This window comes from Cupressus sempervirens, chromosome 5 (assembly GCF_028749045.1).
Source record: "Cupressus sempervirens isolate cs-2001-9-10 chromosome 5, ASM2874904v1, whole genome shotgun sequence".
NCBI lineage: Eukaryota > Viridiplantae > Streptophyta > Pinopsida > Cupressales > Cupressaceae > Cupressus > Cupressus sempervirens.
The window spans coordinates 198463154-198485328 of record NC_143122.1 but is presented as its reverse complement, the minus strand read 5'-3'; the positions used below and the strand labels follow the sequence as shown (position 1 = coordinate 198485328).

General features: G+C 36.4%; 1 protein-coding gene across 1 annotated transcript in view; it reads right to left on the bottom strand.

Annotated features, from left to right (window-relative positions):
- Window positions 1-22175, bottom strand: part of CSTF64 (cleavage stimulating factor 64) — a 126884-nt gene that overhangs the window by 65068 nt on the left and 39641 nt on the right. The window contains exon 3 of the mRNA XM_089829102.1: window positions 21780-21954. Coding sequence (XP_089685228.1) covers window positions 21780-21954 — 175 coding nt within the window. The remainder of the gene's footprint in view (window positions 1-21779; window positions 21955-22175) is intronic.

Sequence of the window (22175 nt, the reverse complement as noted above, 5' to 3'; positions counted from 1 at the left end):
ATCAATCAAATATAACTATACTCAGCTTGTTTCTCTTATGTACTCATTTATTGAATCATTGGATTGCACACGAGGATTCCATTTTGTACACAATTTGCATTTAAATCAATCAAATATAACCATTTATCTTATGTACTCATTTATTGAATCATTGGATGCATCTCATTGTTGAATTTTGCAACATAAATGCATTTCTAATGAAATTTAAGCAATTTTTTGAGTTTCCAAGTTTTCTTCAGACCTTGGTAATTTTTTGCTGTTGGTGAGTTTTTCAAGTATGGTTATAAGTGTATAACACTTGAAAACTGCAATTTTCAATAGTTGTGTTTCTTCACAAAATTGGTTAAATTCCCTTCTCATCTGCTACTACATAAGTTGCAATTTACCAGAACAATACTATTTTAAAAGCATCATATGTTTTTTGCCTTTTGCCTTACATGCTGATTGTCATTTTTTAGTCTTCTACCACTCATTGTGAAGTTTTGAACTCTTGTGGATTCTCAAAAGTGTTAATCCTTGCAGCAGTATTTTATGACGAGCTTTGTCATCTTTATTGAGCTTTTTAGCAGGCATTGCTAGACAATCTGTACAAATTTTTACTTGATGCATATTTCTCTTGGTGTACTTCCTTTGTCACTTCGCCAACATTCTCCATTCAAATCCAAACCATCAACATTTTATCCTTCTTGTTTTGGAGCTACCAAACTATTGAAAGCTTGATCTCCTTCATCAAGATTTTCTTATCCATGAGCAATCTACAAGTATCATCAGCTGGAAAAATAGACCAAGGCCTGGTTTGAAAGTAAGGACAATTTAATTGACATAAGAACGGACAAGAATAACACGATTACTGATTACTAACATCAACCTAGGCAAAGTTTCATGTGAGTACCGACGTTGAACAATTGCTCTTCCTAGGACCCCAAGACGTAAATGGACCATAGGACAACTTTGAAATGTCTAGGAAATAGCTGATCAGTGTCTTTTCTATGAGAAATAAAGTTTATATGAAACTGTAACAAAACAATAGGAAAATGCATTATGTTGCAGGGAAAAACATTGTATCACAGATAATCGAAAAGACATTACCTGCTTCTCTGTGGAAAAAAGGAACACATGACTAGATGAAGTCATTAATAACATAGGAAAAGTAACAGCCCCTCCATTTGAATCGAGTTTCCATCATTAGCTATTGCCTCAAAAACCACCACACAATTCTTATCAAGTTCCAAGGCTAAAACAAATACATGAGATAAAATTTTAAGAAACTCGTGACAAACAACAGGATGTGCATTGGTTTCCAAAACTTTTCTTCCATATGTAGAAAGCTTTCAAGCAAATGAAGATATATACAGAAGTCTTGGGGGCATATGCCATCCACTGAAAGAGTGACTTTTGCATAAATAATTTGGTCATTGTCTCTCATGGCCTGCCTAGATTCCATCACTGAGTCATCTATAAACTTGTATCTAGAAAAGATTGAAGTTGTTCAAGAAATTTCCCACTACTCATACTTCCAACTACAATGGGCATTAGGGAAGTTTTTTGCTCCCACTATTTCTCTTCAATATGTACATTAGTAACTTCCAAAAGCCAGATCCTCTAAAACATGATTAAATAAAACTTCTACTAACAACTTATCTAACCATGCATTACTATCCCACTAAAAGGAGTAGTAAGATGAATGCATGTCATTTTCCACCATTGGATCATCTCCAAGGGGTAGTGGATTTTTAGGCAAATTGATTTTCCTAGAATTCCATCATTTTTTTGTCCTTAACCAATATCCCTCCTTTTGATATACCCTCTCTATTTCTATCTTACCGACAAGCATTAAATTCCTAACCTTTGGCTCCCTGTTGATGTTCTTGGTAGATTTTGAAGATAAGAATGGATCAAAGCCCGATAGAAAAATCATTGTATCTTGAAGGGATGACCCACTCTTGACATGTTGCGACAAAGAATATAGATTTGGCAATGGATCTTTCATACATGTCTTTATGATATAAGATGCTAAAGATGTGTCAACTTCAAATCAAAGACATTGCTTCCCATCTAGTCGTATTTATTTTTTCAATTGTGTCTAGTGGGGGTCCATCAACAATCCTTTGAATGGAAAGAGGAAATCACCTTATGCATCTTAGTTCATGATGCAAATAATGCCTCCTATCTCAATAGGGATAACTAGTGTTAGAATATAAGGCTTACCTTTGTAATAGTCACCATAATGACTTCAAATGATTTGTTAGTAGTACTACTTTTAGCATTTAGAATCTAAGACAAGTCTCACATTTATTCTTGTTGGTTACATCTCCCAAACTCTATAGAAGCATAAGAAGCTCATTGTAATAGTTACTCCAATATCTGATAGAATAATATTGTCTTCTACTTTTGCAACAACTAAATCATTAAATGTTTCAGCAAATGCTTTAGAGACTTTACCTTCTTAAGCAAACAAGTGATATGCAGTTAGTATTGCCATGAACGTTGTCCCTTTATCATGAAAATTGAGCTTCGCTACAAGGCAGATGGAAAATTCAAATCTTCATCATCAATGCTTATGGATGAAGGGAAAAAGCAAGCTTTTAAAAACTAGTCACCATTGGAATCTTTTTTCATGGATTCTCTTCATTAATTTTCCTCTTGGTAACATCTTGACTCCACAATCACACAGAGTAATTTAGTTATTCACTTTTTAGTACAAATAGGTCCATTTTGAAAGTAGCATGTTGTAGAGATGCCAGTAATTTCATCATGAAGACATTGTAAATTACTCAAACGCCTTAGATTAATTGATTTGGAATAAGGTGCACCATGTGGGGCATTTTGTCATGTCCTCTCTTTAGCTCTATCTAGCAGTGACATGAGAGGTAGCCTATTATGGAGTCTCGTAGGCTGATAGTGTGTAAAGTTTCTACAAAATCTATGACTTAATCAGAGATTTAGATTCTATCTTTCTTCCTCTCCTTGTAGCTTGTTGTGAATAACTTCAAAGTATTGTCTTGAATTAGAAATATAATTCTGAAAACAGTGTTCTCTTCTACAAGTTGTATATGGGCAGTATTGACTAAGAAGCAAACTATTTTGTGTTCTTTGTGTGCTCTTAGACTTCAACCTTACCCTTAATAAATATAGAAATCAAGGGATTTTGCCTAACCTCTAGAAGTCGGCGACTTTCCATGAAATTAGTAAGTTTAAACACAAACCAAAACAAAGGAGTTTAAGTCAATTTTAAACTAACACACAAGGATTGGCGTCGATATCCTGAAGAGAACAATGCAAAGACTTAGATCAATATATATCATGTCATATCAAATCAGACCGATTTGTTATCCGATTAGTATGTTTACAAGTTACAGAATTAACACTCCCTCTTAACTCGATAATCATACTGAGAGATATCATATCTACCAACATCAATAAAGATGAATAAGCAAGAATTCATACTCTATATCTATCTGAATCTTCTTAGCATGTGGTGTCATAGAACATGTGATACAATGTCATATTACTAAACCTATGATATGACAAATCATTGCTACTAGTGATAACAGTATTGCAAAGAATACAATATACAAGATAAATCTAAAGAATAATTTAAGTTCTTCATTTATCCAAGTTATGACTCATAGAGATTGGTATTCCTATATCACAACATGATCCTAAGTTAAGATCTACCAGAATACAGGATAAACCCCAGAGAATAATAAAATTCTTCCTTTATTCAAATTGTGACTTATAAACATAGCAATGTCTAAATCACAATATGATCTTGAACTCATCTAGATCTTACAGTAGAACTCTATTGTTTAGCACATTATCAAAGAGATAGCCATCTCTCATAATGTCTTTTATACAAGTGTTCATTATCTCAAAGGTCCTCACCTCTTAAATAATGAATACAAATGGTGGATGTTAGAGTAAGTTATTCATTACTCTAAGTGCTTTAGCTCTCTTAGGTGCATATAATTAATATTTTATATTAATTATAATGTGCAAACCTAGCTTTCTTTCCTTTAGGGTTTCGTTCACCTTAAAAGGTTGAACTTTTGTATTTTTGTTTTCATAACTTAGAATTCATTTTTCGCTCTCACATTTTTGAGAACTTCTAAGCTCTGCTTTTTCCGTTTTTTGGCTTCTCTTCATTGCAGGATATTTGCATGCAGGTGTTCTTGAGGATCTGTAAAGTTGGATTTCTCAACTTCTACATGGTATCAGAGCCTCCCTGCTGCTTCCTCGTCTGATGATTCTCGAAGCCACGATTCACAGTCAGAAACCCCAGCTTTTTCGGAGTTTTTTTCTTCAAAAGGGTGAAGGGTGAATTTTCAGGGCACTTTGGGCTCAAACGAACGCCAACATTGGATCCGGAAGGCCATTTGCAGTCAAAATACATATAAAACTTGTCAGTTTGACTTCGGGGCATCTAGGAAAAAAATTTTACCCCTCCGGGAGGTCGTACGGACGTATTTTTGCAATCCGAAAGAAGCGCCGGAAAGCTGACTCAGAGACGGAGACAATGGTGTTGGTTTCGTGTGATTCCGAGTTCGTTTGAGCTTCCAAATTTGGCGTTGAAGTAGAGGCTTTTGTTTTCTTCTTCTCTGCATCCGAATTCCAGGTTCTTTTCTCAGTTTTTGTGTTTTTTCATAGTTGTTGCTTTGGTTTTGGGGGATATTTTTTATTCGTTATGGGGGGGAGCATTTTCTATTCTGTAATTTGCTTCAGAATCAGACTCTTCTACTTCCGTCTTTTCTTTCTCTCAATGTTGGATCCTTCTGTGATCCGGCTCACACCACACAACTATCACACTTGGAAGACACAGATGACCAGGCTTCTCATGTCAAGAGGCTTATGGTCCTGCCTCGATGCGAACCAACCAGTTCTTACGCGCCCTTTTGAGGTTCTACAGCACAGGAACAAAATGGACAAAGCCATGGGACTAATTGCACTCAATATTTCAAATAGTCTGTTATTTCACTTGGATGGTTTGACTACTCCACGGGCTTATTGGCTCAAATTTCAGACTTTGTTTGGTCAAGTGAATGAGTTCCGGGCACTTAACTTGATGCAGAGTTGACTTCTTTGACACCTGACAGCTTTCCCACCATTGAGGACTTCTTGATGAAGTTCAAATCTCTGCGCACAGTTTTGCAGGGATGTGGTAGAAACAAAACAAATGATGAGTGTATTTTTTTGATACTCTCAAAGTTGCGAGGACAATATTAGATCTTTTCTTCTACTTTCTACTCCACTATGGATGCCTTGGGTAACAGACATTAGATGCCCTCTTTTGAGATTTTCTGTGACAGGTTAACTCGTGAGCAATCCAAGCTCACTCAGATGGATTCACTTATAGGTTCACCATCACAGGCATTACTTGCCAAGGGTACACAGGAGCAAAAGTCGAAGCAAATATCTGATTCCTCTTCTCAGCACTCTACTGATCCATCCTCTTCTTCTAAGAAGAAGGAGAAAAAGAAGATTGAGACTCCTCCTTGTTCCTATTGTCAGAAAGGAGCTCATGATGAGGCACATTGTTTTCAGAAGAGATTTGATGGCTATGAGAAACAGATTGCAGATTTGCAAGCCCTTCTTCAAAAGAGCTCTATTTCATCCCCATCCTCTTCTACCTCACAGGGGTCTGCTTTTCAGTCTTCTTCCACCTCTTTGACATCTTCACCGGATTTTGGACAGGGTCATGCATTACGGGCTTCCATTGCCTTCCCTTCCCAAGCCCCTTAGATACTGGATTCAGGTGCTTCTCACCATATGGCATATTCTCAAGAGGTCTTCTCCTCTATTGAGGCTTCTCTGATTCCTCATATTCTCATGGGGAATAACACTGCTCTAACAGTCTGTGGGAAAGGTTCAATTTGCATTCAGGATGGCACATTCCATGATGTATTGTATGTTCCATCTCTCTTTGCAAACCTTCTCTCGATGTATCAGATTACACACAGTGGATCAGGGAAGACAGTTGAGTTCACTGCAGATTCAGTCTACATTCGGGATAGTGCAACAGGAGGCTTTATTGCTTCAGGGACAGTTGATCATACCACCCGTCTCTACACCTTCTCGCACTTTGGTCCACCATCTCCATCATCGAAGCATACTTCTCTTTCGCGAGAGCATCATGTGGTGCAATCAGGACACGTGAACCTTTGTATTGTTCCTGAGATCACCACACCTCATTGCGTTGAAGTCTTTTCTTCTTCAACTCTGCTGGACTCCCCAGCTCCACTCATCGAGCCTTCAGGAGCACTTGTTGCGGATTCCATAGAGGACATTCATCTCCTCTTTCATGACAGTGTTAGCACACCTACTTTGGGGATTCCTTTTCAAGATCCTTATGTCTACTCCTTTGAGCATCAGTTAGGCCTTCCTATCATTCAGTGGTTTCCTTGTTCTGTGCCCTTGTTTCTTCCACATTGGAGTTTCATTGGTTCGTTTATTTCTACAAGGACTTCATCATTCTGGGGGGGCTTTGTTGTCTCATCTCTCTCTCATGGGAGGGTTGTTTATGGTTTTGAGAGAGTCTCTTGAGCCATAAAATTTCTATTTTTTTTCAGCATGTTTGTTCTATCTCTTTTTGGAGAGGGGTTTTTCCCACTGGATTTTCTCCTTTGTCTCCAGTTTACAGAGATTTCTTTGTTTTGGGTACCTGATCCGGCCTTGTTGTCGGGACCCATTTTTCCTGCTTTCATAGCTTTGCTAGGTTAGCTTCCTCCTAAGCTTCGCTTAAGGGGGGGTGTTAGAGTAAGTTATTTATTACTCTAGGTGCTTTAGCCCTCTTAGGTGCATATAATTAATATTTTATATTAATTATAATGTGCAAACCTAGCTTTCTTTCCTTTAGGGTTTCGTTCACCTTAAAAGGTTGAACTTTTGTATTTTTGTTTTCATAACTTAGAATTCATTTTTCACTCTCACATTTTTTAGAACTTCTAAGCTTTGCTTTTTCCGTTTTCTGGCTTCTCTTCATTGCAGGATATTTGCATGCAAGTGTTCTTAAGGATCTGTGAAGTTGGATTTCTCAACTTCTACAATGGAGCCCATAACAATCAATAGCCTAACAATAAAATTATTTTATTAATAATTTAAAGAATACAAATGGATTACAATTCAACCATACCAAGTCTTCTCCTAAAGTGGTCTATCTTCACTCTAAATAGAGGTTTGGTATGTCTACTATTTGATCTGTAGTGCAAATGTATTATAATTTTACAGAATTCCTGTCTACCATATCTCTTACATAATGGTAAGGAATTTCAATATGCTTGAACCTGTCATGAAAAACTGAATTCACCAAAAGCTTGATGGAACTCTGATTATCACAATGAATAATTGTAGAATTCATGGCTTGACTAAATAATCCCACAAGTAACTTCCTTAGCCAAGCTGCCTCTCGAAAGGCCATTGTTGCTACAATGATTTCGGCTTTTGTGGAGCTTTGAGCTACTAAACACTGTTTTTTGCATATCCAAGATATCATTGCTGATCCTAAACTGAAACAGCATCCTAAAGTACTTTTCTTGTCTTTAACACTTCCACCCCAATCTGAGTCAGTGAATCCATGTAAATCTAAGCCAACTTTCTCATATTTTAGTCCAAGATTGAGAGCGCTTTGTAAGTATCTCATAATGTGTTTAACTGCAACTAGGTGAACCTCCTTTGGCTCACACATAAACTAGCGTAAGGCATTAACAGCATAGCAAACATCAGGTCTTGTATTTACTAAGTACATAAGGGACTCAATCATCTGTCTGTAGAGAGTAGAATCTATGGAAGGTGATTCTGTTGTTGCTTCTTTAAATTTATGTAGATTAGTCTCCATTGGAGAAGACATAGACTTGCAATTCCACATTCCAAATCTCTTCAAAATGTTTGATGTATACTTCCCTTAAGTATGATATTGTCAGAATTTTTCCGTACTTCCAGTCCTAGGAAGCAATGAAGGAGTCTCAAGTCTTTCATCTTGAATTCTCTAATTAGATCTTTCTTGCATTGATCTATGAGATGATCATCACCTGTTATTAGTAAATCATCAACATACAGTATCAAAATTACCAAATCATCTTTATCTCTTTTACAATATAAATTTGGATCGACTTCATTTTGGAGAATCCTAAGCCGGTGAGATACTTATCAATTCTTTCATACCAAGCCCTTGGAGCCTACTTAAGCCCATTGAGAGCTTTCTTGAGCCTACAAACAAAAATGTTAGGATCATGAGTTTCAAATCCTTCAGGTTGTTCCAAATATACTTCTCCTGTAATCTTTCCATTTATGAATGTTGTTTTTACATCCATCTGATGTACTTTCCATCCCTTCGATGTTGCAATTGCTAAGACTACTCTTACATAGGTATATCTGGCAACAGCAGCAAAAGCTTATTCATAATCAATCCCTTCTTTCTGAGAGAATCCTCTGGCCACAAATATAGCTTTATATTTCTCAATGCTCCTGTTAGCAGCATGCTTTATTTTAAATATCCACTTGGAAGAAACAACAGATTTTCTTTCAGGGCTTGGAACAATTTCCCAAACATCATTCTTCATAATAAATTGGTATTCTTCTGTCATAGCTTCTTTCCAAGCTATATGTTTAATAGCATCTAAAGGATTGGTTGGTTCTGTTTTGGACAAATCACTCATGTTTGTTGTATAACTAGAAAATCTTTTAGGTCTTTTGCTTTCTCTAACTGTTCCAGAAGGTGCAGCAAAGTCTTGTGCTTCCTTGACTGTTATAATGGCCCAAAGTGGTCTTTTCTTTGAATTTTGAGTTTCTCCAAGATTTAGATTTTGAATTTCATCTTCAATTTCTTCTATGCTCTCCCTCTGAGGCTCAGACTCAGTATTTCTTTCAGAACTAGATAAAGGAGAAGGTTCTTCAGAACTTAGGACTCTTTTGAATGCTAGATCTTCTTCAAAAATAACATCCCTACTAAGTTCAATACTTCTCTCTCCAAGTATGAAAATCCTATATGCCTTAGATGTTTCACTATACCCTACAAAAATACCTTTCCTCCCAGAGGGTTCTAACTTAGTTCTCTTTTCTTTTGGAACATGGATATATACAGGACACCCAAAAGTCCTAAGATGACTTATATTGGGTTTAAACTTAGTAAATACTTCTTCAGGAGTTTTATCTCTAAGGTAAGAATGCGGGCTTCTGTTTTGAATATAGAAAACAGTACAAGAGGCTTCTACCCAAAGATAATATTCTAAATTTTGATCAAATATCATAGCTCTAGCAGCTTCTACAATTGTTCTATTCTTTCTTTCTGCTACCCTGTTTTGTTCTGGATTATAAGGAATGTTGTACTCCCTCTTAATTCTTGTTTCTTTACAAAACCTGCTAAACAAATCCGAGGTGTATTCCCCTCCATTATCAGTTCTAAGAGTTTTAATTTTATATCCTAATAAGTTTTCAATTAATGTTTTAAATTCTTTAAATCTCTTTAGGATTTCTTTTGATTCTTTGCATTTTAAGAAGTATATCCATGTTTTCCTAGAGAAGTCATCTATGAACAAAATATAGTACCAAAATCCTCCAAGAGAAGGAACAAACATAGGTCCACATAAATCTGAATGAATTAATTCCAAAACATTATTTGTTTTTCTAGTACCATCATGAAATGGACTTTTGGTGTTCTTACACAGAGCGCACCCTTTGCATATGCTTGAGTGGTCTTTATTTAGTTTAGGTATAGTTGATAAGGTTTTGAAATTTAGATGCCCTAATCTTCTATGCCATATTTCATTTATGTCTGCAGCTTCATGAATTAAGGCTTGAATAGGTCGACTAGATTCTGAATTTAATTCATACAAATATCCTTTTCTCTGACCAATCAACTTCTCTTTCTTAATTGAGGAGTTATTTGCCCAAGTTATTACTTTACCATCCATGAATACAACATTATGCCCATCATCTTCAAGTGTTGTAACCAAGATTAGATTTCTTTTTATTCCTGATACGTAGAGTACTCCTTTGAGGAGAAGAGAATTTCCTAATTTTAATTTTTCAAGGTGCAATTTCCAATTCTTTCGATGGAATGTGCTGAATTATCACCAATGGTAACTTCGCCATTAACCTTTTCTGATATAGAGTATAGTGCTTCTTTGTATCCTGTTATATCTCTAGAAGATCTACTATCAATTACCAATGCTTTACTTGAGATTTCATTTGATAGTGATGAATACAATACACGATTCTCAGGATCATAGGTATCTTCTAGGTATCTTCTTCCCTAGTAAAATTTGTACAGTTCACTTGTTTAGAATTCTCAGAACAATTAGATCTGTAGTGTCCAAAATTTTCACATCTGAAACACTTTATTTTGGATAATCTTTCTTGGGTTTGTCATTCTTTTGATTTCTCTTTTTCTTCTTGAAATGCCTCTTCTTGCCCTTATAAGAGTTTGTATTAAGAACATGAAGTTCATCTTTTGTTTTCAGTCTCCCTCCTTCCTTTAATTTTTTGGATTGTAGTGTCCAAACGTTTCACATCTGAAACACTCTATTTTGGATAGATCTTTCTTGGGTTTGCCATTCTTTTGATTTCCCTTTTTCTTCTTGAAATGCTTCTTCTTGCCCTTATAAGAGTTTGTATTAAGAACAAGAAGTTCTTCATCTTTTGTGTTCAGTTTCCCTCCTTTAATTTTTTTCTTGAAATGCTTCTTCTTGCCTTTATAGGAGTTTGTATTAAGAACATGAAGTTCTTCATCTTCTGTTTTCAGTTTCCCTCCTTTAATTTTCTTGAAGACAATCCCCCTTAAGTCTCTTGAAGTCAAAAAGTTTATTTGTGGCACTTATTCCTTGTGCAAAAGTTTCCCACAAATCTGGTATTCCATCTATAGCCATCAGTGTCAATTCCGTGTCACTAATAATGGTTCCTATACTTGGCAGTTCATCTCTAATGCCACCAACCCTTAAGGAGTGAGAATTCATTGATTCTCCTTTCTTTATTTGTATATGATTTAGTTGCCTTTTCAGTACGAGAACTCTAGTTGCATTGTTGACCTCATATGCATTTAGTAATGCATTCATCATATCAAATGTTGTCTGATGTTTTGTTGGCATAAGTACAATATCATTATTTACTCCATCTAATATAATTTGAATGGCTTTTCTATTTCCTTTACTCCATATAGTATTATGAGGTTCAATACTAAGTTGTTTGGATGCTCTATCAACAAATTATTTTACATCATTTTCTTCAAGAATCATCATGATTCTGAATTTCCAGGCATCAAAGTGTTCTTTCCCATCAAACCCATCCTCGGGTCTGATTGTGTATGCCATTCAAGATAGGAGATAGATGTTAAATATATAAAGTCTGATTACTAAATTTTGCAGAGCCTAGGTTCAACTACCAGAGCTCTGATACCATGTAAAGTTTCTATAAATTCTATGACATAATCAAAGATTTAGATTCTACCTTTCTTCCTCTCCTTGTAGCTTGCTATAAATAACTTCAAAGTATTCTCTTGAATTAAAAATATAATTCTGAAAATTGTCTTCTCTTCTGCAAGTTGTATATGGGCAATATTGAGTAAGGAGCAAACTATTTTGTGTTCTTTGTGTGCTCTAAGACTTCAACCTTACCCTTAATAAATATAGAAATCAAGGGACATGTCCTTAGAAAGGACATGTCTCTTCCAAAGTCTATTTTGCCTAACCTCTAGAAGTCCGCGACTTTCCATGAAATTAGTAAGTTCAAACACAAACCAAAACAAAGGAGTTTAAGTTAGTTTTAAACTAACACACAAGGATTGGAGCCAATATCCTTAAGAGAACAATGCAAAGACTTAGATCAATATTTATCATTTAATATCAGATCAGTATGTTTACAAGTTACAGAATTAACACAGTGGTGATCAGGGACTCAGTCAAAGTTTTCAGCATTAACATTTGGTATTACAAGCAGTAGTAGATCAGTTGAGAGCAGTTCCTTGATTTTAGGAGGCAGTTCCGTGATTTTAGGAGGAGATTCCTACCTTTTAGGAGGTGGTGACGTTTCCAAAGTTGAGGTTCTATGAGATCACCCCCTAGTCTCAATTTCAAGAGATTTGGCTGTGTTCCCTTATTTTTAGGAGTATCCGTAGATTTGAGGGTGTGACTGCTAGTTGGCCCAGGTTGTCCGGCATCAATTACAAGTAGGTGACAAACTCAATTTCGTGTTTCAGAGGTGTTTGGGTTGTTCCTTGGCTACTTGAGAAATATTTTAATATATTTAAATATTCTCCTAAGTTAGCATTTTAATAATTTAAATAAGGCTAATTGTTTAGCCATTTTGGAGTAATAAGGAGTTTTATGGCTCCATTTGGATCGATTTGCCTATGTGTGATAGCTCGTTGGAAAGAGCCCAGTCTATAGTATTTGATTATCACTTGTCGGGACTTATTTGATGATTGGAGCTATTTGTCATTAATAAAGTAATGATTTCCTTCTATTTGGACACATTTATTGGGAAAATAATGTTATATTATAAAGTTCAAATAAAATCCACTTAAGGGTTCTTTTAGGGTTCAAATTGCCTTGGAGAGGGGATATAAGGAGAAGGCAACCTAAAGATGAGTATCTTTATCATTTTGTCAACCTATTTTCGACGCCATTGCTCTGGAAAAGCATTCCTCAATTAGGACACAAACCCCTAGTGTTGAGAGTAGATTCGTTGGGACATAGCCCTCAACAAGATCAGATTTGAAGGTTCTTATGCATATAATTTGATCACAGCAAAGAATTAATTTATAGTATTGCAATCACACTTTGCAGGCAGTGGATTTATTGGAAAGGCGGCCACTTTGGTTCAGCCTGGCTTTTTCTTATAGCACAGGAGGAATTTTGGAGTGTTTATTTGCAGCAAAATGGAGTTGTTTTATTGCACCAGCTTGGGCTCTATCATTTGAACTTGTTTGGCTATAGCTGGTTCCCATCTTCAGCTAGCGTCAACCTTATTTGAAGTACATCTATATTGGTACTATTCTGAAATAAATCAGACTTTGTTGATACGGTTTTAGAATCATTTCCAGAATAGTATGTATTGCTGCACATGATTTCTATCACTTCTATTTTATCAGTTACTGTTATTTATTCATTGTAATACTTATATTCTGAAAAATACAAAAAGAAACAACCTTCTTCTGCAACTTTTGTCTAGCTCTATAAGATCAAAAAAAAATCTACAGGAAAATATAATTTATATAATTAAACAAATAGTAGTAGCAGAGCAAATATCCATTTGGGATATTTCAATGGTATCAAAGCCAAGTTCCTGCCAACCTGTTGGGTTAGTTGTAGGTCAATACCATGGCCTAGAATGAGAAATGGGTGCTCTAAGGTTTCATCTTTGTCAACAGGTACAAGAAAGAGGCCTCCTGCTAAGACTTTCAATGATGCAATAATGAGCAGCTACGATTAGAATCGCTCTCTTCCTAAGGAGATACAAGACATGCTTGCATTCAAACAATTTATGGGTATACTAGATGCCGAGGATGATTTGGTAACGAAAAGTTCATATCAGTAGCAAGGAAAGAAGAATCAAAGGATAGAAAAGAAAGTATCGAGAGAGAAGATAAGTTAACAAAGGAAACACGGACCAACAATAACTAGCAAGAGGAATTACGAGACGAAGATCTTGAGAGGGTATCAAAAGAGGATATTGAAGAGAGCCCTACTCTTCAATGGCAGTCCACATCCTTTGCTTATGGATTTACACATGCCCATAAGCTTATTTCGGAGAGCCAACAGAAGGTTGGTGAAGAAAAGGTCATTGCAGCCTTGTCAAATTTTGACAGTTTCCACAAGTTAGTAGAGAGCTACATTTGAAAGGTCCAACTTGAGGGAAGACATAAATGTAAAGATGAGGCTTCATCAATCTCCGATTTGCATGTGTTTAAGACAACCAAGGAGGCAGTGAAGAATAATTACTTAAACCTCCTTTCAGATAGAGATTATCTTCTTGACCTTGGTGTTATTTACTCTATTGCTTTGAGGGGGAAAGAAGAGGAGATTGATCAGCTTATTTTAGAACTTTTAGAAGTTAAAGAAACTTTGGGAAATTCTCAAATAGCTCTCCTCATAGCGGAAAATCAGATTCAAGAACTGAGTAAGGAGTTGAGTTTAATCCATGCTTTACCTACAAAATCAGAAAATCAATTTGGAGGAACATTGTGTGGAGCTGAGTCTCCTACATTCTACTTCAGCTCAATCAAAAAACCTGCCTCTTGCAACAGCCCGTTCAGATAGACAACATATTCATGACGTGAATGAGGAAGAGGAACCACTTGATGATACATTTTCCAATGACAACAAGTGTTCTATTAATACTGAGGATATACAAGATGATTCCAAAGAAGGTATAGAGGAGGATTCCAAAATTCTGAGTTTGGATAACAGCAATTTTACTTCCCATTCTCATGAGTTTGCTGCCTATAGTCTTAAAGAAGTTGATGACATACATTCAATCATTGTTGATAACCCCTTTTCCGAGATGAGTGTTGATTTGATTTTAGATAACCCACTCTTTGAATTGGATGATGTGGAGGCTCTTGATCTTGATGACACAAATGATATGAGGAGCTCAATCTTGGAGTATGATTGTGAAGTTGAGCATACACTTGGTGGGCCAGCCACTCAAGAGTTGTCCCTTATGGGCATGGATGACACATAACGTTGTTGATTGGCAACTTTGTACTCTTCAATCCATTGAAGATTAGTGACTATCCTAGTGGGGATCTTATGACTCATCCAAGTTTTTCACTATCTACATTAGGCTTTCAACAGTATGGGAGTGTTGGGAGGTGCCCCTATAGGTTAGCGATGGAGTGGGAGTGTTTGTTGTTGATTGGAATTGGTTTAATAGTATGTTTGATATCACTTGTGTTGCTGGTCAGAGCTATGACAATGAGATAAGGTGGTCATTGTTGATAAATTTTGAGCATGCAAGATATTACTCACCCATAGTTATGGTGTCCTACATACACAGAGGGTTACTTGATAGTGATGGTGATGATATGAAGTTCTACATCACACACAGTACGACATGTGTTTTGTTATGGGACCCAAGTATTGATTCGTGAGATACATCACTTTACACAAACTTCCATATATTGCTTCATGGTTTGGAGTGTTTGGGCATTTTTGTCAGAATGGAACAGCTAGTTGTGTGTTTGAGAGATATGCAGAGTCGCATGTTGTGGTTAAGCATGTTATTTTGTCAATTTCCCTAGACTGCATCAGGTTCAAGGATTGTTAGTAGGGACTTCATGGAGAGGCATTGGCAATATGGGTTTGCACATCCATTCAGACAGGTGCAATATGAATATGTTGCATTTTTTTTTTAAATTGGTTTGGAATCTAGGAATCGACATGTATAATACATTCCTCCAGTGGATTCATGGTGAGATGCTACACTTTGAAGATCTTGATGTTTATATCAGAGTAGCGCAACAAAGGACATGGGTGCGTTGGTTGCACTTGAGCGAGTATTGTTATAATACTACATATCATATGTCGATTGCTATGACTCCATTTAGAGCTCTCTATGGTTATGATGCTCTCTCTTTTGTTGATCTGGTGATTAGTGGCAACAAGGTTCCTTTGGCACAGGATTGGGTACAGGAGAGATGAGATTTCTTAGAGAGAATCTTCAGCAGGCACAAAATCAGCAAAAGGTCTACGCTGATTGACACAGGATTGAGAGGATATTTGAGGTGGGGAATATGGTGTACCTATGGCTGCAGCCTTACCAATAGAGCACCCTTAAAAGGGATGGAGCTGAGAAGCTCAAACCTTGTTTTTATGGACCATACAGGATTATCAAGCATGTTGGAGAGGTTGCGTATGAGATTGAGTTACCATCTGGCAGTAGGATTCATAATGTGTGCCACGTGTCATGTTTGAAAAAGGCACTGGAACAACATATTATACCATCTCCAGATCTTGGAAGAGAGGGAACGCCAGCTAAGAAGCAGGGTGATTCGAGAGTATCTAATTTGCTAGAGAGGTCTCCCTATAGATGACACCACTTGGGAGGGCAAGACAATTTTACAACATCCAGCTTTGCAGTTGCTTGTGGGCAAGCATCTCCGAGAGGGGAGGATTTTTCATGTCCCCTCTTTAGCTCTGTCTAGCAGTGACATGAGACTTAGCCTATTATGGAGTCTCGTAGGCTGGCAGTGGTGATCAGGGACTCAGTCAGGGTTTTCAGCATCCGGATTTGGTATTACAGGTAGTAGTAGATCAGTTGAGAGTAGTTCCTTGATTTTAGGAGGCAATTCCTTGATTGTAGGAGATTCCTACCTTTTAGGAGGTGGTGACATTTCCAAAGTTGAGGTTCTATGAGATCACCCCCTGGTCTCAATTTCATGAGATTTGGGTGTGTTCGCTATTTTTTAGGAGTATCTGTAGATTTGAGGGTGTGACTGCCAGTTGGCCCAAGTTATCCGACATCAGTCACAGGCAGGTGACAAACTCAATTTCATGTTTTAGAGGTGTTTGGGTTGTTCCTTGGCTACTTGGAAAATATTTTAATATATTTAAATATTCTCCTAAGTTAGCATTTTAATAATTTAAATAAGGCCAAGTGTTTAGCTATTTTTGAGTAATAAGGAGTTTTTTGGCTCCACTTGGATCGATTTGCCTATATGTGATAGCTCATTGGAAAGGGCTCAATCTCTAGTATTTGATTATCACTTGCCGGGACTTATTTGATGCTTGGAGCTATTTGTCAATAATAAAGTAATGATTTCCTTCTATTTGGACGCCTTTATTGGGAAAATAATGTTATATTATAAAGTTCAAATGAAATCCACTTTAGGGTTCTTTTAGGGGTCGAATTGCCTTGGAGAGGGGATATAAGGAGAAGGCAACCTAAAGATGAGTATCTTTATCATTTTGTCAACCTATTTTGGACGTCATTGCTCTAAAAGAGCATTCCTCGCTTAGGACGCAAACCCTAGTGTTGAGAGCAGATTTGTTGGGACGTAGCCCTCAACAAGATTAGATTTGAAGGTTCTTATGCATACAGTTTGATCACGGCAGAGGATCAATTTCTAGTATTGCAGTCACACTTTGCAAGCAGTGGATTTATTGGGAAGGTGGCCACTTTGGTTCAGCCTAGCTTTTCCTTATAACAGCTCGCAGGAGGAATTTTAGAGTGTCTATTTGCAGCAAAATGGAGTTGTTTTATTGCACCAGCTTGGGCTCTATCATTTGAACTTGTTTGGCTATAGCTGATTCCCATCTTCAGCTGGCGTCAACCTTGTTTGAAGTACATCTGTATTGGTACTATTCTAAAATAAATCAGACTCTGCTAGTACAATTTTAGAATCATTTCCAGAAAAGTATGTATTGCTGCATATGATTTCTATCACTTCTATTTTATCAGTTACTGTTATTTATTCATTATAATACCTGTATTCTGAAAAATACAAAAAGAAACAACCTTCTTCTGCAACTTTTGTCTTGCTCTATAAGATCAAAGAAAAATCTACACGAAAATGTAATTTATATAATTAAACAAATAGTAGCAGCAGAGCAAATATCCATTTGGGATATTTCACATTTATGGGCAATTAATAGCATCTTGCTCATCTATTGAATGGAGTGAACAATTTTTGAAGCCGACTTTATGAACCACTTCCAATGCGAGTTGTTCAAGTGGAGCCAATCTCAAATGATTGTTTTTTATTCTTTTGAAATTGTCCTTGATATTATTATATCAGAACACTTTGTTAAAATCTTCTTATGTTAGTCACTTCTATCACTACTTGTAGGTGAGAATTTGCAAATTTTAGGAACACTGATGCAATTAATCCTCTTTTAATTTTACAAATGGTTATCCTATCATTTTCTATCTTGATTGCATGATCATGAGCTTCTCAAAGTTCATCAATTCCCATTAATTTGATTAAGAAAAAAAGCTCTAATGAAAGTGGATTGATAAACAACTCAGCAAGATTTATTCATATGGATTCAAAGTTAAGTTGATATTTCTAGCAATGATTGGATCACACTACAAGGTACAAACTCTCATTGTTTCATTATTAGCTTTCATTGTATGGCTAAGCAAACATGTGACTATTTTCAAAAAGTTTGAAGCATGACAGGAATTTCATATGCAGTCCCCCAAATTCTACAGTAGCTCCAACTAGATTTTCAAGAATAGTTTAATGACAACATCATTTTGTATGAATCTACGAATGCTACAAGTTGGGGTGAAGTGTTGGAAGTGGGATAGGGTCCCTAGGAGGGTTCGCGACATGGCTTAACCACCTCATGTGGTTCTATAAGACTATTGGTTGTATCGGGCACTGATAGGTTGATCTTTTGGTGCAACGGCAACACTGTCCTTTCTAACAATTGGTATCAGAGCTTGGTCACAAGTTTGAATCCTGCAAGCCATGGCGACTGACGCTAGGAGAGGGATTGTTGGCAATGGGCCAGCGTTCCTCGCAGGGTTCGCGACATCGCTTAACCGCCTCATGTGGTTCTATAAGACTATTGGTTGTATCGGGCATTGATAGGTCGATCTTTTGGTGCAACGGCAATGCTGTCCTTTCTAATAATTGGTATCAAAGCTTGGTCAAAGGTTTGAATCCTACAAGCGACGACGAATGATGCTAGGAAGGGGATTGTTGGCAGTGGGCCAGCGTCCCTCACAAGGTTCGCGACATGGCTTAACCGCCTCCTATGGTTCTATAAGACTATTGGTTGTATCAGGCATTGATAGGTCGATCTTTTGGTGCAACGGCAACACTATCCTTTCTAACATGAAGACTAAGATGTGCTCATTGGGATGCCTATTCCCACCATAATATAATTTTGGAAAACAATTCTTGAGTCTACTAAAAAATAATGGCAAGCTACAAGTCGCAAACGACCAATGGTAGCTTCCCACAATAATGAAAATGTAGATGGCTCATAATTAAGGGCATTACCACCAAATGCCTACCATGGTTCTTTACCTGGATCTTGATTTCCTATAAAAGCATCAATAAGATCTTGAACGATTGGTATAGATGAACCTTTTCTTGTAAGTGCTTGAGAATACATGTAAAAGGAAATATTAGGAATCCTTACCCTCATCATCTAGTGTATACCTCTTAGCCAAAATGAATAAATCTTTAGTTAAGATTTTTTGATGCAAGCTCATCTTCTTATATGTTATTCTTGCCTCATTTAGCCAAATATTGTTAGTGTTTTAATTTGTCTTTTTTGAGAATACACAAATGGAAGAGTTTATGGTATAAATGTTCTTCAACTCGCGGGGGAAGCTCCTTGAAATCAAACTAAAAAACTAACAAAATTTACAAGTACGCACACTATACAAGATTTCACACTAAATTTAAATTTAATTTAAATGCAAATATCTAACTATATTTTTTCTTAAAATCCATAGCACCAAAGTATCAACAATCAAGGCTTGCAACAAGAATTTCAAATTAAAAAGAATAAACATTTCAAGCCTAAAATGGCACAACCTTCTACTATTTAAAGTAAAGATCAATATTTAGCCATAAACAAAGATTTGATGGGCTAACTTTAATGAACATTGAGAAAAAAAGAAAAAGCTTCACATAATTACTCAATTCAATTTAACTTGAGGTATTAAATAAGTTTAAACGATGTTACAAGACTCGATGAATCCTACGACAAGGAGGTTAAAATGAGGCCTAGGGACCCATGACCTAGGTACCTAAATAAATACTAACAATAGACCTGGCCAAAAAATGAAAGAAAAGAAATACAAAAACTTACAACCTAAGCACTTAATATAAACTCCATTACTCTAAAACCACTCATTTCTCCTACGAGCATGAAGTCCAAAAAAGAGAATAGTGAAAACCAAAATCACATGCCATAGAAGATATAGAGCATTGCTAAATTTCTTTGTTCAATGCTTATATAGTGTACTTCTTGAAACCCAATATTTTAGTGATCAAGATCTTTAATTTTTCCTTTATTTATCTAAGTTACCGATTCGAGTTTGGGTTCAGTATACGGATCGAAGAATTGGTTTGCTGTTACAGCAAAATCTTGAAATAGGATTATATATATATATATATAAAAACTAGGCTCCTTGGGTGAAGGGGTGCATTTAAATGTATAGAAGGCAGATCTAAGGTACATGTATGAGCAGATTGTGAAGGTGAATTATTGAAGAAGTGTGATGAGAAAATTATTGAAGATTATAAGCAGATTTGAATAAACAAATTTCAGCATATTTGTGAAGAGAAGTTGGGCCTGATTCAATAAGAAGGTCAAATATTCATCACATCATTCTTTTGGAGGTGGTGCCTCATATTCAAGGAGATTGTAGTCTCTTGCAAAGTTGGTGCTTAGTTGTGGGGATTGGTATCTCCAATATGTTAGTACCTAGGAATCATCCAAAGGGAATTGGTGTCTGTTGTGGGCTGATGTGTACAAACATTGTAAAAAGTTTCTAACGTAAGCAATATTTTCCCAAGGGTTTCCACGTAAATCATTTGTTGTCTCAACACAAATCATTTATTCTTGTTGTATCCTTGATTGCTTGATCTTGTATTTGTGTGGATAATCAAATTTTGAAAAATTGCTAGTGTGATTCATTGAGTGTTGGATACACTTCCAAATTGGATACTGGGATACACGCGCCCAAGAAGGGACAAAGGAGTTTCCAGCAACTCTGGCTGAATATATTACAAATCATGAATTGATGAGTTAAGAAATGCTGCCAGGAGCCTTGTAAATTGCATTTTTACCATAATAATTATTTCTTATATAAATAACCCTTAATGTTTTATAGCCCACATCTTATATCTGCCAAGATTATTTAGCGAAGTGATAATAAAAAATATAGAAAGGTTAGTAGGACATTTCATTAATATTATTTTCTGAACAGTGAGAAGCCGTGTCCTGTATCTTTTCGACATTTGCTTGCTGGACCAATAAATAAAGAATAAAGCTCATAAAAAAGCCCAAGTGTGCAATAACCCTAAAAAGGATGGCTAAAGAGATTGTCAATTATCTAAATCCAAAATGGAAACAGCCAAATCATGCTGTGCTATTGTGCTTACCACAAGCATATAATATGATAACAGTGTTTATTTAGGCTTCAGTAATATATTTCTGAATACAAACAGAAAGATTTGTGTTTTAGTGTTCTTTTAATAATCATTATGATTGTCTTTGGACGTGTACTGTCACAGTTTTAACACTTCGTTGATAGAGCGGCTAGCAAGGTTCAAACCCCTGCTGAGCCATTGTGCTTGCAGGCATTGTGCTTTTGCTGGGCCAATGAGCTCGCAAGATTGAACATGTGAAGTGTGGGGATGAGGTCCCCTGTTTGTGGCGTCACTAGTTCATAGTTCCAGGTCAAAAGTGTTTCACGTAGAGCCAGAGGATGTGTAATGCTAGCATCACCGGTCACGTTAAAAAGTTTACCAGACATTAATTGTACAAAAATAATCATTATATGACTATGTACAGTTATTATATCATCATTCTTTAGAACAGTTCAAGTGATAATGAACAGGGGAATTTTCTCCCATTGGACTGGCAGTTGTCGAGCTGTTCAAATGGAGAAACATACACAATAAACCCTGTGCAAACTTGATATTTGAAAATCTAGCTGTGTCAAACGAGTTGCACTGTGTAGATAGTTAAGTGCATGGTCTCGATGAATTGCTTCTAAATCGGACAATATAAATATGAACAGTACAAATGCATGAACTCAAATGTAGTGAACCCCAGATTTGTTTTCCATCAATCTTGTCAAACTTGGAGCCTCTATATTACCTGCTCTCTGTTCCTGTCAACACCTTTGGCATTTTCAGCATAGTCAACACGTAACTGGCGACCATTAACCTCATAGCCTTGGAGATTCCTGCGAGCACTAGCTGCTGTCTCCTCATCTCTATACTCACAAAAGCCATAACCTTTTGGCTTTCCAGTTTCTCTATCAACCACCAACCTGAAACAAAGAAACTCTTAAAGAAGATTAAACAAACTTACTAACTAAAAGATGGAAAAGGAATATGTGCATAAAAATTTGTAAGATAAATATAAAAACAAATGGCTCTCCAGCTTCATCTTTAATTATTTTGAAGATGTCTTTTTTCCACGCTGCAACAACAATGCTTCCAAGGATTATAACTAGTACTAATATGCCAATTATAGCATTATTTGAAGAAC